Below are 18,358 nucleotides of genomic sequence, written 5' to 3'. Positions count from 1 at the left end.
ATCCTAAAACCAGTTGCCAGGTGTATCACAATAGAAAAAAGAAGTGAGACCATGGAGAGATTATTTTCTAATATAGCAAAGGCAGAAGGAGAAAAAAAGCAATATTAGGTTATTTCTGCATATAAACTATAGTAGGGGGGGTCCTGGAGGGTCACTTTAATTTTCAGCAATGTAGAAACCATAGTTCTGATAATAATAGAAAGGTCAGACCTCTGTCTATATGAAATAATAATTTTCTTGGACAGGATTTTTCTGATGGGAAAAGCTATAATTTTACAGTATAGTAAAATGAAATAAAATGGCATGTAATTATATCCGGAAACATACACTTACGTTATACAAGAAAAGAAGACATTGTTTAATAATGAAATAGAAACAAGAAACATTTTAAACAGTCATGTTATAGAGAAGCGAACCAGACGCTATGTCGCAATGGTCTTTAATTACAATCTGTTACACTTGACAAAAAAAGCGTTGGTTCAAAAATCCATTTATTCTGAGCTCAGTTTCTTCATTGCTATTTTTTAAAGCCTATTTCCTTATAAATGAAATATTCATATTCACGCTAGTGAGCTAGGATTGGTTGTTTTTCAACATTTCCCTGTTACATGTGTTTAGAATTCTAGAATGTTTTCCAGTTCCTATAATATATTACTGGAAACGGTGGCTAAAGTGTCCCATAGGTAAAAGGTGCCATTGTGCCCTCAAATGAATGGCATCCACCATTCCCCTACGAGCACTCCTACAAATAAGCTATACTCACAACAAACCAAGAAAATACATTTTATGGCGGACATAGGACTCTTTTACATCTACAGGTGACCTTAGCTAGAGATTCCAAATGGCACTCGGGTGCCGGAAATCCTTTCTTTACTCAAAGCCAGATCGTACATTTCAAGGAGGTGACATAATTCAAGCTTTACAGAACATACTAAGCTATAATCACCATGCTATTTGATGTATTATGTGTGTGATCAGAGCAAGGATTAGAGAAAATCTTTACATACCGTAAAATGTTTTAAACAAAAAGTATTTTAAACAATCCTACACTATTTTAGCTAAAATATATGAAAATTGGGCAGTAGAAAAGAAAGGCAGGGGAAGTTTTACTGTCTTCAAAATTTGGTATAGGTGAATATGTTTTGGATATAATGTAAACCTGAAGCTCGGATAAGCAGAAAATTTTTTTAACATGCAACATTAAAATTCAACTATTAGCAAAGATAGTTATGTGTAGAGCTTGATTGCTATTGAGGTTATTTCATAAACCTCCTGATAGCCTCTGAGCCTGAGGGTCCTTTTACATGGGCCAATTTGGCACAAAAATTGGGTGTTGGGATTTTGAACACCTTAAGGACATGGCTTTCAAGGCATAGCACATTTTTTAGTTTTTCCCTGCTCATATTCCACACATAACGTTTTATTTTTTATCCGACATTGGCATATGAGGGCTTGTTTTTTTGCAATAATACCGCATTTTTCGGACTATATGGCGCACAATAAATCCTTTGTTTTTCTCAGAAATCAAGGGTGCGCCTTATAGTCCAGTGCGCCTTTTATATGAACTGTACTTACAGACATCAGGTGCCTTGAGCTGTGCACAGGTCTGCCACCTGTTGGTCATTCATCCTTATAATCAGGTTTTAGCAGGCATTTATTGATGGTGCTCCTTATAATCCGATACGCCTTATAGTCCGAAAAATACGGTATTTGTATTTTCCAAAGATTTCATTTTTATGGTAAATCTAGCATAATGATTCAAATCATTCTGTGGCAGAGTAGAATAAAACAGCAGTTTTGCTACTTGTTTTTTAATTAACACTTTTACACAATTCTCTGTACAGTAAAATGATCATGATAAAATTATTCTGTAGGTTAGTACGATTAAGGAGACATGAAACAAGTACAGGATTTCTAATGTTTTACTACTTATAAATAAAAATACTTTTTTAGGAAACTGCTTTTGCCTTTGTGTTGCCATATTCTGAGTGCTAAAACTTTTTATTCTGTAATCAAGAGGATTATTAAGCTTTGTTTATTAAAAAACCTCTACTTAGGTTATAACATCACCTTTCTACTAACTGTGGTTCGTTCTAGTATTACTCCGCGATTTTACTTATGTATAATGTTCTCCCTGTAATATGACTGCTGAATTACGCTGGTTTGTTTTTAATTCTGTAATGTTTTTATACTTACCTGCACGTCACTGTTGTTTACTGTTGCCTTGACGCCGCCGGCGGACTTTGGCGTATATATTGTGCGCAGTCGCCGACGGATGACGTCAACGGCTTGAGAAAGCGCGTCTTAGCGCGAAACGGCCCGTCGCCTGGCCCCGCTCTTCTCTGTACTGCACCTCGCTCTAATAAAGAAAGTTCGTCACGTTGGTGAGTGCCACCTTGTTTTTTCTTTGGATTAGAATTAAGCTTTGTTTATTGTGGGAAAAGGTAATGGTTAGAGATGAGCGAACATGCTCGTCCGAGCTTGATGCTCGTTCGAGCATTAAGGTACTCGAGACGGCTCGTTGCTCGGACGAGTATTTCCCCTGCTCGAGATCGAGCATTTAATTAAAAAAACACAGTGAAGAACAATGAAGAATAGAATAAAAACAGTGACCACAGTGAACACAGGATCATTTAAGTGAAAAACACAGTAAAGAACACAGTGAAGAATAGATTACAGATGTTCGGCACATCTGCTTACTTGTCGGAAGATACGCGCGGAACCGTGCGAACAAAATAGTATGTGAAGAACAATATATATGTGTGAAGAACACATTGCAAAACACGGTGAGCAGGACAGAGACAACGAGGAGCAGCACAGAGACACCGGGGAGCAGCACAGAGACACCGGGGAGCGGCACGGAGACACCGGGGAGCAGCACGGAGAGACATCAGGCAGCGGCACGGAGCAGCACGGAGACATCGGGGCACGGAGACATCGGGGCACGGAGACAGCGGGGCACGGAGACAGCGGGGCACAGAGACAGCGGGGCACGGAGACAGCGGGGCACAGAGACAGCGGGGCACGGAGACATCGGGGCACGGAGACAGCGGGGCACGGAGAGAGCGGGGCACGGAGAGAGCGGGGCACGGAGACAGCTGGGCACGGAGAGAGCGGGGCACGGAGAGAGCGGGGCACGGAGAGAGCGGGGCACGGAGAGAGCGGGGCACGGAAACAGCTGGGCACGGAGACAGCGGGGCACGGAAACAGCTGGGCACGGAGACAGCGGGGCACAGAGACAGCGGGGCACGGAGAGAGCGGGGCACGGAGAGAGCGGGGCACGGAGAGAGCGGGGCACGGAGAGAGCTGGGCACGGAAACAGCTGGGCACGGAGACAGCGGGGCACGGAAACAGCTGGGCACGGAGACAGCGGGGCACAGAGACAGCGGGGCACGGAGAGAGCGGGGCACGGAGAGAGCGGGGCACGGAGAGAGCGGGGCACGGAGAGAGCGGGGCACGGAGAGAGCTGGGCACGGAAACAGCTGGGCACGGAGACAGCGGGGCACGGAAACAGCTGGGCACGGAGACAGCGGGGCACAGAGACAGCGGGGCACGGAGAGAGCGGGGCACGGAGAGAGCGGGGCACGGAGAGAGCGGGGCACGGAGAGAGCTGGGCACGGAAACAGCTGGGCACGGAGACAGCGGGGCACGGAAACAGCTGGGCACGGAGACAGCGGGGCACAGAGACAGCGGGGCACGGAGAGAGCGGGGCACGGAGAGAGCGGGGCACGGAGAGAGCGGGGCACGGAAACAGCTGGGCACGGAAACAGCTGGGCACGGAGACAGCGGGGCACAGAGACAGCGGGGCACGGAGACAGTGGGGCACGGAGACAGCGGGGCACGGAGACAGCGGGGCATGGAGACAGCGGGGCACGGAGACAGCGTATCTCCCGACAAGTAAGCAGATGTGCCGAACATCTGCAATCTATTCTTCACTGTGTTTTTCACTTAAATGATCCTGTGTTCACTGTTTTTATTCTATTCTTCACTGTTCTTCACATCTGCTAACTTGTCGGGAGATAATATACGCGCGGAACAGTGAAGAATAGATTGCAGATGTTTGCATACATCTGCTAACTTATCAGAAGACATTCTTTTTAAATTAATTAACACATTTTATTCCCGAACCATGGTCCCTTTGAAAAATGCTCGGGTCTCCCATTGACTTCAATGGGGCTCGTTACTCGAAACGAGCACTCGAACATCTGGAAATGTTCGGCTCGAGTAACGAGCACCCGAGCATTTTAGTGCTCGCTCATCTCTAGTAATGGTTAGATTGGAACTATTATAGGGTACATCTGACTTTTTGACCGCTTTCTATTTCATACTCTTCACAATACAGGTATAATAATGTCATCTGCTGGGCCAAGGTCACTACGCATGAAACAATACCAATGTTGTGGAGGGGATTTTATTGTTTAATTTATATTTTAACACAAAATATAATTAAATATAGGGAAATTAATGATTTTTGTGTTTTTTTTTAAATTTTAAATGTTTTTTTTTTAATGTTTAAACTTTATTTAACTTTTTGTTTACTGACTTACACTGGGGATACCTTGATCCCTCATACATTGCAGTACAGTATAAAAATGTATTGTATTTTATATGTCAGTGGTTTGCTGGCAGGTAGCCTATTAAACCCAATTTTGGAATGGGCCTAATAGTCCACCATACATGGCAGACAGTGGCCTTCATCTGACCTCTGGCTGCCATGGCAAGCCGTTTTTTTACCCTGCGATCATGTTGTAGGGGGGGGATTGTGGCCGTTAAGGGGTTAAACTGCCCGGCAGCAGCAACCAGACTGAATGTAAGGGACTTTACCCGACTGAAAGAAACCCTGTATGGGGACAAACTATTATTGATATGTTCAGTCGACATACAAGCTGCATGATTGTTAGCAGACAATTTCCTGTTCCCGTTTAGATACAAGCCACCATAAACAACATTTTTGAGGTTACATACAAAAGCTGTAAATGAGTTTGGCTTGTTTGTTCTCTGGTCACAAGGCCTTTTCCAGAAGTAGATAAAATATTTCATGAGCCCTTTATATTTTTTATCTTTCAGTGATTGTATCAGTACAATTGCATGGATATGAAAGTCTTGTAGCGCCACTGATGTAATCTAAAACTGTGCGTGACTTTTAATTTCTTACATCATTCTACAGGAATTTTGTCCCACTTTTGCAATAAACCTTAGTACATTTATGTATGTGAGTATATGTTTATGTACAGCTCTCTTGATTCCATTTTTCCAGCTGATGTGTTGCAGCTTTGTTGGTGCTTAGTGACATTGTCCTGTTACATGACTCAGATTCAGCTGTAAAGTTTAGATAGATGCTTTGAATACAGGTGACTTAATAGCTGAATCCACGACTAAAAGGTGCCTTGGTCACCCCCTATGATTGACAATTAGTATGAGGCTATGTTTAGTTGCAAAATCTGCACCCTTTGTATCATACTCAAATATCCTCATTACGGTATATTTTGTCCAAACGACATAGTACCAAAGTTTGGGGTTTCTTTAAAGGGATATTCTTATGAAGACAAGTTTCTTAAATACACTCAGGATAACAAAGTAACACATTCTCTAATTCAGTGTTATTAGCAAAAATACAGCATTTCACAGATATAATTCCAACCTGTCTCTATCAGTTCTGGTGTACACAATTTCAGTTGCCCCTGCTTTCTGACCCTGTATCTTCTCACTTTAGGGTTGGCAGCCATATTGCTTTTCAGTCTGACGCTGTGGAGCTGACCTCTTCTCTTCATCTTGCCCACTACCCTGCATTCTAGGATGAGCTCACACTCACTGACTTCCTTCCGGCAAACAACAACACATCACATCGTGAGTTACAAGATAAGGTCAAATACGTTCTTTATCTGGGAAAAGGAGGAGGGAGGCACTAGAGATCAGATGCGTGACAGCAGATATGTAACAGTGCTAACAGAGTGTAATATTCATCTCATGGATCTCATCATCTCATCTCTGATCTGCCTCATCTTTCTATGTGTCAGATACTAGAACATTGTTCAGAAGGTAAATGAAAGTGTATACAAACCTTGTACCCTGATCATGTAAGCACATATTTAGCTCAGAAACAGATGGATCCTAAAATGTCTGCTTAAAGAGTCCGCGTCCACACCCTGGAATTTTACACTGACCATCACTGAGTTATAGGAGCTAATATGGCAATAAAACTGAGTACAATTGTAAAGTAAAGGGTTTAAAATGATCGAAATTTTGTTAATATATCTAGGGGATTGAAATTTGAGAATTTTCTTTCATGTACATACCCCTATAAATATAACTTAGCAAAGTTAAGCCATGTTGCCCTTGTATTCCTGACAACCCTTCCAAACAATACAATTGCTTTTGCACCATTCTCACTGTAGAACTTTCCTAATTGTTTGTAGTTATAGGATTTACCACATTGTCACCACATAGTCAACAAGAATTGCTTCCCTTAAATCATAATAGATTTTTTTTCTTTCTTGCCCTGTATTATACATGCCTGAAAGCTGCAGATCAACACATTGCCAAAATGTCTGCTTTTCTAGTGGAGGTTACACTTGCTGATGATCACATAATTTAATGGCATAAGCAGTGCCTATAGATTTTCTTAATTTCTTTGAAAGCAACAAGGATGTATATTATTTTTCATACATAGCCCCTACAATTTGGAAGAAGAAGTTATAGAATTGTAAGGGGTTATACTTGTTGCAATCTGACTGATTTAAATGAAACCCTTTCAAATTGGTTCTATGATTCACTGCACTGTAGATTATAAACTAATCATGTTATTCAATAATAGAAATAATGCTATAATTATTATTGGCTGAAAAAAATATAACATTTTCCAGAGGATGTGTTTGAACTAGCTTGTGAATAATTTATAAAATACAGAATATAACATAAGAGTTATGTCGTAAAGTATATTATGTAGCATGTGGAGCTTCATAAGTCTATGAGCATAGGTATCAATGTGCCATGTTGGTAAAGTGACCAACTAATTTTATACTGATAGATTATCTGGCAACAAGTATGCTTTCGATTTGCTTAGGACACCAGACTGGAGCAGAGAATGCACCATCTGGACAATATAATGAAGATGAATGTGCATTTGAATACAAGGCAATGATATGCATGATAAGTATGATAAAAGTTAATATGTAAATGTTCATTAACAATCATTTATAAAAATCCTCAGGGACAGGCACATAAACATAACCACATCTGTGAAATGTGCTTTAAAAATCTCGCTATAGACTTTACCATGGATGCCAAGTAATACAACTAATCTTGGACCGGCAGTCCACAACATACCCACAGGATATCCTCCCTGTACATTACACTACAATGCTAAGAACTGTACTTTTACTTTCTGTTTCTGTTTGTCTTACAGTAACCATATTCTTTGTGATCAATGTGAAAAATATTCTTAAAGTATACTTTAATTTAGAACAAGTAATGTTATACTTTGTTATACTTCCCTAAACACATAGGGGCTTATTTACTAAGGGTCCCGCGACCGCATTTTCGTTGGGTTTCCCGACATGTCCCACACAATCTTTTTTTGTCACAATCGTGCCATCTTTCACGCAACACAAATAGGGGGACGGCCATCGGACGATCCGGACTATGCGCGGGATTTAACATTTAAATTTGTGTTGCATCCTATGCAATTACATGCACCGAGAAGTAGAAGGTGAACTCTGGCGGACCTGAGCGAGCAAGTGACACATGCAGGATATATGCGCTCAATCTTCATGAATCGCGGCAGAGTTCATCCTCGTCGGACAGTCCGGATCAGGGATCGCACAGGGACTGGGCAAGTAAATGTACCCCATACTCTTTTCGGCAGTGCCGCTCCGGGCTAGAGGTTGTGTCTGGTACTGCAGCTTAGCCATTTACTTAAATTATTTACTGACTTCTTTAGCATAGCTTCTAAATATCATGTAAAGCTGAACAAGTATTATCATTAGCACAATGTAGCACAACAAAGTAATTGTCATGCACCATGGGTAGTGGACCGCAGAAGAGTCTAAGTGACACCTGGTTTTCACCAGAGCCTGCCGCAAAGCTGGTTGGATTTGCTGCAGCGTGGTACCACCAGTTCGCTTCACAGGCATGACTTTATCCGTGGTGGCGGCCAAGGTGTGGTGCAGAATCGTAAGAGATGGAGTCCTGGGCAGACAGGAGGTCAGGACAGGCAGCATGGGATTATGGTTAGGGACGTAGTGGAAAGTCAGAACAGACAGGAGCGAAGTCAGGAACGGAATTGAGGTCACAACGGGAAATCACTTTAAATGCAGAGGACATAGGGCACAAGCTTTCACTAAGACACAAGGCACAAAGATCCGGCAGGGGACATAGGACTTTGTTTACTGGGGTCGCAAGATACTGCCACGAAAATCTGTCAGTGGCTTCCTCTATTGATCTATTTTCTGACGACTATTTTCATCTCCGTCAACAGCCAAATTAATATCTGATTTCTTCTGTCCTGTACTTCTGTGCCTTATGAATGCGTATATAAGTGACATTCTTTATCTGTATGTGCATGTATGTCACTCTATTGTATCCATATAAAATACAGTAGGCTGGCAAATGATGGTTGGCTGATGGATGGCTGACTACTGGCTCGTTGACAGACTGCACCTCCCACTGGTTCTAGTTTCCCTTGATACTGCACATCTAAACGGCAGGATACAGTGCATAAACTGTATATACGGCTAGCATACAGCCTTTTTCATACGTTCTTGTCAAAGAGGCCTTATCCAGTATACATGAGCTGTGCACAAACTGCTACTGTATACTTGCATTTGTGACACAGCACAATTTGGTTTGAGTATTGTAGCTAGGCAATAAGTGTAAAATCTATTTTTTATTATACTTGGGGGCCCATGGCAGTCTTAAGCCCCCTGAGTACGATAGAATAGTATTAGAATTAAACACATAAAGATAATACAGAAAATCCAAATATTGTAGAAAAAGATTATACACAGGTATAGAAAGCATAAGTACAACAGAGACACTGCTATGAAGCATGGTAAAGGGAAAGTTTTTGTCCTTTTGTCTCCATTCCTCTTGGGAGCTATGGCTTCGCTGGCACAAACAGTTCAACTTTTGAAACTTGGCCAGATTTTGCCATCAGTCTACCTCCTCCATGCACACATCTGAAGAATAACATTTTCTTGTATCATAATTGCTTTTCTTGCAGTCATTCTCCTGTTAATTAAACATCTTTGTTAAACAATGCTACTTTCATCTAGTTATTAATTGATGACAAAAGTAAGAAGTTGAGTAAGAATAATGGTTTCTATCACTGCAATGAGATTTATATTTTTTATATTTGTGTTGCTTTAGTCATGACAAACCTCTAAAAAATCCAGGTTGACATAACAGATCAGTGCCAAATCTAAATATGAAAGTATGTAAGAACTGCTAATTGACTTTAATTTTCATCACTTATCTATTTTTTTTACTTTTACAAAAGACCTTTAGTCACTAAACTTTAACCAATTAAAATCTACAAAAATAGAAAAGTGGTTTACAATAACAGTCTCTATTATGCGCCAATCTTATTTAATTACAGCAAATATCTTTTTAGTTAGATTTATGTCTACAATGATCATGTTACTTTACAATGCATTCCAAATTACATGGAATAAAAATAAAGTTTTATATATAAAAAAACAATAATATCTAAAAAAAAGTTACAAAATAACACACAAAATGCATGCAAAAAATAAATAACTAAAATCACATACATTTCATACCTACACACCAATGCCAATCTAGACTACAAAACTATAACAGCACTTGTATCTCAAATAACAAAACATTTTTTAAAACATGCCCAAGTAGACATTTTTTTAATCTTCCATAACACAAAAACTGGAATTAATCACAAAACCAAAAACTTTCCACTCATAAATATTTCATTATGCAAAGGAAGGTAATTTAATGAAAAAACAAAACACATAAATTAAGTATCTCTGTATCCTTATTGAAACTGAGAAAAAAGTTTAAATTTTGTTCGACAATAGAGAGAAATGTATTAGAAAATTATAGAATGTCTGATTTGCATTCTTTCTTAAATATACTGCATAGAAAGGTTACTAAAAGTTAACCAGTTGAATATATGAAACCCAAAATTGTGCTATTAAAAACCTACATTTCAACATCGGAAAAAATACAACAACCAATACAACCCCCATAATGCCATAGAAAGATAAAGTTATAGCTTGTAGAAGGCTTTAACAAAACCAAAAATGGCCTGGTTAAAAATGTGGAAATAAAGTACAGAGATAAGGGGTTAAATTAAATTATTGAAAATTATTTAAAAAAATTTTCTTGTCTCATCCCTCTCCAATAGCCATAACTTTTTAAAAAAAATATTGACCTGAAATTTCAATTTGTACAACGGCGTTCACAAAACTTTTTGATCACTTCTAATAACTTTTTGTGTAAAGCCCTCTTAGTGTATTGCTCATTTTTTTTGTTTATTTATGTACTTACTTTCTTATGTAATATATACTAGTGTAGTGTATTACAATGTTAGTTATTTACAGGCGTTCTATAATAACACTAATCCCAGACTGTCGTGTGGCATCATCAGTCAATAGGTGACAGAAGAAGCAAGCATTGACCCACTACAGACACTTAGGCATCATGATCTATGTTTAACCATGGTGTCAAAGGGGTTAAACACCCAGGATTGGAGCTTTTCTGATTTCGGTTGTTAATGCCAGTGCAGCCCTGGCTCCTGCAGTATCCAATGTCCTACAAACTGCAGGTTACAATTGCTACCTGCTACCAACATAAAAAGCTGACACGGTCGTTAAGGTGCTAGTCACTTTAATACACATACAACAACAGCTTTGTGAATTAAAGAGGTATTCCAAAATATAAGCTGATATGTACTTAGTTGTTATTTAAAATTGTTGCTCCCATTAGCAGAAAAATGCTCCTGACATACACTGTAATGAAGAATTAAAATGCTACTGGCCCTTTAATCAGTCCGTTGATTTCCTCAGCATGGAGCAGACACAGGACAGAAGATGGCCACTGGTCACATGTCCACATCACATTTCACATGTGATCACCACTATTTTGGCTGTAGTCAGTTGGTTTCAGTGCATCCAGTATGGCCAGTGTTTAGGTGAGATGTCATCTCAGTGAGGGAATGTGCAGCGATGGCAGTTACAAATCATTATCATGGTAACAGAGCAGGACAGTCTGTTACATCATCACTGGGAGCAGAACATGAGAGGTAGGAGGAGTTACTGTTCAAGGGACTTGTAGTTTCCAGTGACGGCTATCTTGGTGACAGCTCCGCATACTTTAGAGAGGCCATAAAATTTTGGGAATCATAAAATCATTTTTAATCATATTTAAGCTCCATTTTGTGACTACTGATATTGAGTTTTGTTATATTCATTTATTTACATCATTATGGGTTTTTGTATCAGACATTGATATTCCCGGAATAGCCCTTTAAGTGTCCAGATTTACACTAAAGGCGTATGTAAATCACTGGCATCACTATATGTGTAAGCAGAAAAGCCCACATTGCGCAATATTGTACGGTATCTTGGATGATTCCATGACACGTCAAGTAAGAGAACCATGGAAAGTTTTAAAGGTATGTATGTTATCCCTAATAAAACCTTCTTTAAATTATTTAATTTTCTTACAATGCACTTTTACTTAAATGAAAAAGTTATACGAAAAAGTTGAAATGTTCTCTACAATCATCTTGTATTGAACTGCCTTTTGGAATTAAGCTTATTAGATTTTCATAAGGGTCACATTGTCTTATGTTCACATCTTAAACATGGCATTAGAGCCTGCCTGTGCATTTCTAAAAGCTGATTTCTACTTGAGATTAGATAAGTGTAGGTCTACGCCGAAGATTCTATTTCTTCGCCGAAGATTTGGTAGTTACATTTCTACTGGCTTTTCTAGCATCGCCCAACATGATTTCACTGTCCTTGGGTATAGCCCAGCTGGTGCCATTGACGTTTTAGTTTCAGCTGTGAAATCTGAGCGGTAATCATTATGCAGATATCTGCAATGGCTTTGTCCTCCTCATCACAGCTTTGTTTTCAGAGCAATACACAATCAAGGATGGCTAAATAGACTTCATTATTAAGGTTTCTGGATTTAGGAACAACGAATGTTGGTGCCAATTTCATATTTGTGTTTCTTTTCACTCCAAAATATATCAACATAAAGTACTGATTTAGAATATTAATGTAATACTTATAAATTAAATCCAATGAGGTATGTTACATTAGCTTTCTTCTGGTTTCAGATGGCTGTTCATTCTCACTCACAATTGCAGTTACAAGTGATGGCCATATTACCATCCTTATGTGCTAACAGGGTATACAGCCTTTGTGCATATCACAAGTCAAATAAACATCATTTTTTTGACTCATTTAAAGTTTGTTCTTATGGTTTCTTTTTGCAAAGAGTCATAGGCGATGACATATACAAAAACTGTGGAAAACACTTTCTTGAGTCCATTTTTTTTTAAATATTCTAGAATGCATCCAGGAATGTGGTGCTAATTTTTTTAAAGGTGTATTCCCATGAAAACAGGATTCTTAAATATAATCAGGATAACAAAAGAACACATTCCCTAATTCACTGTTATTAACAAAAATACAGCATTGCACAGATATAATTCCAACCTGTCTCTATCAGGCTGTACACAATTCTGGTTGTCCCGGCTATGACCGTAAATCTTCTGACTATGGTTGGATTCTTCCTAGGAATAGCTTCTCTTGTCTGCACACTGAAGTGCTCTCTGCCTCCTGCCTCCCCCCTGCATTACAAAAGCAGCTCAGACACAGGCACTTCCTGCTAGCAAGAAGCAGTGTGCAGAGACTTGCTCTACTAGCTACAGACACAATAAGGTCTTTATTTGGGAGGAGGGCATATAGCAGAGCTGACTCTGTGTATGTTATAAGTGAGTTAGGAGAATGGAGAGTGTTATTTTGTTTTATATCCATCTCATGGATTTTATCATCTGTGTCAGATATTAGTTGGATGTTCAGAAGCTAAACAAATCCTGTACTTTGACAATCTAAGCACATTGTCAACACACAGCATCTCACAGCACAGAGGAATCATGAAGTCTCCGCCCACACTCTGGAATTTTACACTGACCATCACTGAGTTATAGGAGCTAAAACAGCAATAATGAGTAATAAGTAAAATTGTAACGGAAAGGGAATAAAAAAATTATCTTTGTTGTGTAAACATCACTAGGGGATTTGAGAACTTTCTTTCATGGGCAAACCCTTTTAGGCTGGCTATGGCTGGTGAAGTAGAAGCAATGAGCTGGTTTTTCAGGTGGTGGTCATACTGTGGCCAAAGTGTGACAAAGATATGATTGAAAATCTTGCCATTTTCACATTGATAAAGTGCATTGGTCTCCATGTAAGCTTGATTTTCAGTGGTGCCTGTAACTTACCGGCAACTGCAGTGTGAGGCCATGGAATCTGAACCTTATAATGGAATCAGATTTACCTTTAACTGTTTCTAGTGGTTTCAGTCTGTAAAATGAGGCATCACATTTTGTTCTTCCCCGCCATTCCTTCACCTTATCTACTTAGTCTTTGAAGTTATTTTGAATCACAAAGAAAACACATAGTTTTTCTTCATTTACTTTATAATAGTATACATGTAAGCTAGACATCTACCCATTGGTTGATGTGTGATGAATGGCAAGTTTGGTAACTAACAACCAATTCACCATCTCCCTCATATATGTGCATGATTGGCTCAGCTATGTGATGCACATGGCCTAAACAAGAATAGGGGAAAAGCTGCAGGCACTGGCACTATATTCCAAGAAAAGAAGGACATCTGCCATCAGAAGAGAACTGGTGGTCTCTAATACCCACTGGATAGGTGGCAAGACCCAAAAAATGGTAGGATCCAATGAAGCACAGCTTATGGTATGCTGGATCATGCTGACATGAAAGACCTCCTACAACCTCTATTCTTTGCCTGTGTATGTGACATTCATCTGCCCAATAGTGCAGGTAGCCTTCTCACAGTGATCGGTCCAAAACCAGTTAATATTACTCTTTGGACTTGGACCTCACAGTTTCGTTAAATAATACCAGTGTTGCTTACACACAACAATGCAAAGCGTGAATAAACTTTAAAAATTTTATAAATGAACAGTGCAGATAATAATTGTAACCTCTGTATTGTACTTTATTGAAAGATATCTGTTCCTCTGTCCTTCTTTCTCCCCTGCCTTTCTTCCATATTTAAACAGTTCCAGTAAATCTGCTTTCTGTCCCCTACACCATTGACAGCTCATAGATAAAGAAACCTGATAAAGTATCCATTGACTTAACTCTTTAAAGACAGTCGCAATCATAATAGAAATAGTCTACAGCAGTGGTGGCGAACCTATGGCACGGGTGCCAGAGGCGGCACTCAGAGCCCTTTCTGTGGGCACCCGGGCCATCGCCCCAGTTCACTAGACAGAACTCAAAGAATCTTCCTGCCGTTCCAAGCCACTTAAAAGATGCTGCTTTCAGACATATTTTGTTACTTACTTCTCTACTTACAACTGTAGGAAGAGGGAGAATGAGTAGACAGGGCCGAGTTATCTTTGGAGGACCTCCTGCTGGCCCCATGATTCTCTGTGTACAGAGGGACACTGGAAAGAAGTTTAAATGATGCAAATTTTCCATCTTTCTACTGTGCTGCTGTCCTCAGGAGGCCAATATGATTGAAAGTTGTTGAAGAACAGGGAGCAATAACTTAATGCTTTAATTTTTGGTTGGCACCTCTCGATAAATAAGGGGGTTGGGTTGCAGTTTGGGCACTCGGCCGCTAAAATGTTCGCCATCACTGGTCTACAGAAATGGAAAGAGTTAATCCATAGTCTCCATATCTGAAGTGGAGAGAGCTTTGCAAGCTTTAGGATACACTGCTCACAAGAGAATAGAGAGTAGTAGATAGGCACAGAGAATTAAAAACTTTACTATTATCACCTGCTATATTCATTTTAAGAAATAAAAAAGATTAAGTTATCCTTTAAAACTTCCCAAAATTAACATAACTGAATGTTACAAGATTTATAGTAGAAAATAGTTACAAACCATATAGAGGAAATGTATGATGGCTAAGATTGAAACTAGTACAAAAACATGTCAGTGGCCTTAAAGGCACTTTAACTAAAAGTGGATGGGACTGTACAGGAGGGTAGAGGCTTTCACAGCCAAATCTCAATTATGAGAAGAGACCATTGAGGCCATTTTTTTGATCAAGCCGTTGCATTTGAGTGCACATTGTAACATTGTAGACAAAGACGAATGGACCGCAGATGAATTAATTATTAATTAAATACATTAATTTATTTTCATCTATATAGTTCCATGACAAACAGTTTTCCAAGCAAAAACTCTCTATCACTTCAGTATAAATGCATAATAATCCAATCTAATGTGCAAAAATGCATATAAATATAACATTCCAACTTCTAAATTTTCTTGGAACTACAATCCTTATTTTCCATCTTTGATTGCTATATGGTGGTGTCTACAGCCTGATCACCCCTACCTGACTCTCCATCTCCAGCTTTACTTGGAAGTTTTAGTGATTTAAGTTCATGAGAGTTTAAGTCAACTGCCCACAGTCGGTGCAGAAAAAGGTTTGATATTGCAGGACAATGATGAAAGCAACCTTCAAGCTCAACCTTGAACTACCAGAAAGATGAAAGATGACCAAAGAATATTTCTGAACTAGAAGCGCTCTGCAAGGAAGAGTGAAGAAAGAATCCTTAAGCAAGGAATTGTCCTTAATTTAAAAAGTCATATAATGCATCAAGGAATTTCTAAAGTTTGTAAGAAAAAACAGTGTTTCTATAAGTAGAGTTACACTAAGACAATAGACTCTATGCAGAAGCATAACTTGCACTGTACCTTGTATCCTGCTTCATTGCCAGACTTCATATAATAGCATACACTACATATTATAGGTGGGCAAATGCCAGGCTATCATTAACTATGTAAATGCCAGTCTCCCGAATTAAAATGCAGAACTTCAAGAAGTCAATTTACACAAATTGTCTCCATTACTGCTTTCTAGTAAAATACCCAAATCCATTCAGATACATACAATTATATCAATAAATAATCCGAATCCTAATTGTCCAGTATTTTTTCTCACTGTTAATCAGATACAAAATTTACCTTGACGGTGATATATCTAATCTATGAAACAGATGAGTCACCAGTCACTATGTACCCAGTAATCATTCACTGTACCACTGGGTATGTTACCTTGACTACTTCATAAATATACTGCTTCAGTGGAAAAGTGATACTATGTTAGACATGTCATATCTGAATAGAAGTCTGAGACAGATCCTTTTCATGTATTTGAGAAACATCTCCTATCCAAAGAGTTTTCCACGAATCGCAACCCTTGCAATGAGATTTTCAATATTTTTATTATGGAAAACGTAGTCAGTTGTACCAAGACTGTTCTCACTAGGAATTCTTGGCCAATTGTTTTATATATTCTGCACAGTATAATAATAATAGTATTAATAAATACAGACAGAGAAGAAATCTGCATGCCAAGGGAGAAGACATTGTCCAGCCACAGCTTCTTGTTTTAAAAATCACTGTCAGAAATCAAATCCACAGAAAAGTTGTAGCCAGTGTACAGTAAGTGTTGTAAATGCCCCCAGTATTAGGCAATACTGTCACATTGTCACTTTCCCTTCAGTGTTTTACAAACTTTCTACTAATGTAAGGAAAAGCAAACTGAAACACTTCCCAATATTAAAGAGGCTGCATCATTAATAATCATAACCTGCAGTAATCCATCAAAAGGTATGGAGAACTAATAGGATCCTTCTTGTTATATTGTTAATGCTAGGTCTTACACCTCTAAGAGCCTAAGGAGCTTATAAAGACACAGGCAATGGACTAGAGAATGGTACATAGCATAGTGTGGCTACATTGTAGCAGCATGTATACTCAGGCTGTGCTGTGTGGTAACACCTATGTGCTATATAGAAGTACTAGCAGCATTTCCTTACATGCTATAGTCATGTATGTGATTCCTCCACATAACTACAGTGATATAGGGAGGCCTGGGTCTCACCTCAACTGGTGACTAAAAACTATAGCAAATGCCACCCTTGCCAGCAGGCAGCAGTACCCCTGGGCTACATGGGCAGCCATGGCATGACTTTGATCAGCAGATACATTGAAGTTGTGGGCACTGGCCGGGCACCAGCACCGCACGGGTTAACAGGAAAGTTAGGCATTAATCACTGTGGGTGGCGGGAATAAGCAGAGGTAAAGGTGCACTCACATCCCGGAATCGGTTCCAGTGGCCGGCATCCTTGTCATACTGGGATATAGTGGTGAGCCATTGTTTATCATCCAGGAAATTGCCTCTGTCTGACCTGCCCGTCGCTCCTGCAGCCGCTGCCAGAGCCCCACAGCACCCTCCTGCTGCATACACACAGAGCAGGGCTACCTTCACCATCACCACCATCATCCTCATCATCTGCTGGAGGAGACACAAAGCGGAATGATGAGAGCGCAGTCACCTCTGCTGCCAGAGATGTACCAGGAGCTGCTGCTGCTGCCTGTCTGTAGCAGAGCCCAATGTGCTCAGCGCCTGCCTCCTGTGCCTCCTGTGCCTCCTCCCTCCTCTCAAGTCAGCAAAAAAGCTCCAAGTCACTGCTACCAAACACACAACAGCCTTAGTCACTCACTGGCTCCATATACTCTCCATATACTCTCTATATATAGTGGATTACAGTCCCAGATAGCAGCAAGTCAGTGTGTGCAGTATCAGACATCATACATGTCAGCTGCCAAGTCCAAGCAGAAAGCTGGAGGGTTTTTATGTTATCACCCCATCAGCAGGTACAATCTGATAAAATTACAGCCACTATATATCAGCTGTAATGAAATATGCATCACTCTATTTTCTTATGTGTATATTTTAGAATAGTGATATCAAAGTGAGCATCATGAGTACCACCTGATAATAGGGCTTCTTTGGACTGGTACCACTATGGTTTCTGTCACTGGGGTGCTTCTACTCCCTACAGACCTCAACCTCACCCTGGTTATGAGGTCCCTAGACTTCACAGCTTACTGGTAAGACAGTATAAGGGTCATTTATTATTTTTTCTCTTATTTCTTCTCTGTGACTTTTTTGGCTCATTGGTGCCAGCAAAGTTCGCCACAACAGTGTTTTTCAGTGTTGTTGTTTTAAAAAGTTGCACATTTTTGTGTAAAAAGTTGCTAATTTGTAAGTGGCACAGGAAATAGCTGAGGAAGGGTTGCTCAAG

The 18,358-nt window shown here is 39.7% G+C and overlaps 1 protein-coding gene across 1 annotated transcript in view; it reads right to left on the bottom strand.

Moving 5' to 3' along the window:
* Positions 1-17,682, bottom strand: part of SPOCK3 (SPARC (osteonectin), cwcv and kazal like domains proteoglycan 3) — a 202,687-nt gene extending 185,005 nt beyond the window's left edge. The window contains exon 1 of the mRNA XM_072120146.1: positions 17,365-17,682. Coding sequence (XP_071976247.1) covers positions 17,365-17,562 — 198 coding nt within the window. The 5' untranslated portion in view covers positions 17,563-17,682. The remainder of the gene's footprint in view (positions 1-17,364) is intronic.
* Between the last annotated feature and the right edge of the window lie 676 nt (positions 17,683-18,358).

The sequence above is a fragment of the Engystomops pustulosus genome, chromosome 1 (assembly GCF_040894005.1).
Source record: "Engystomops pustulosus chromosome 1, aEngPut4.maternal, whole genome shotgun sequence".
Taxonomy (NCBI): Eukaryota; Metazoa; Chordata; class Amphibia; order Anura; family Leptodactylidae; genus Engystomops; species Engystomops pustulosus.
This window is presented reverse-complemented; position numbering and strand designations above follow the sequence as displayed.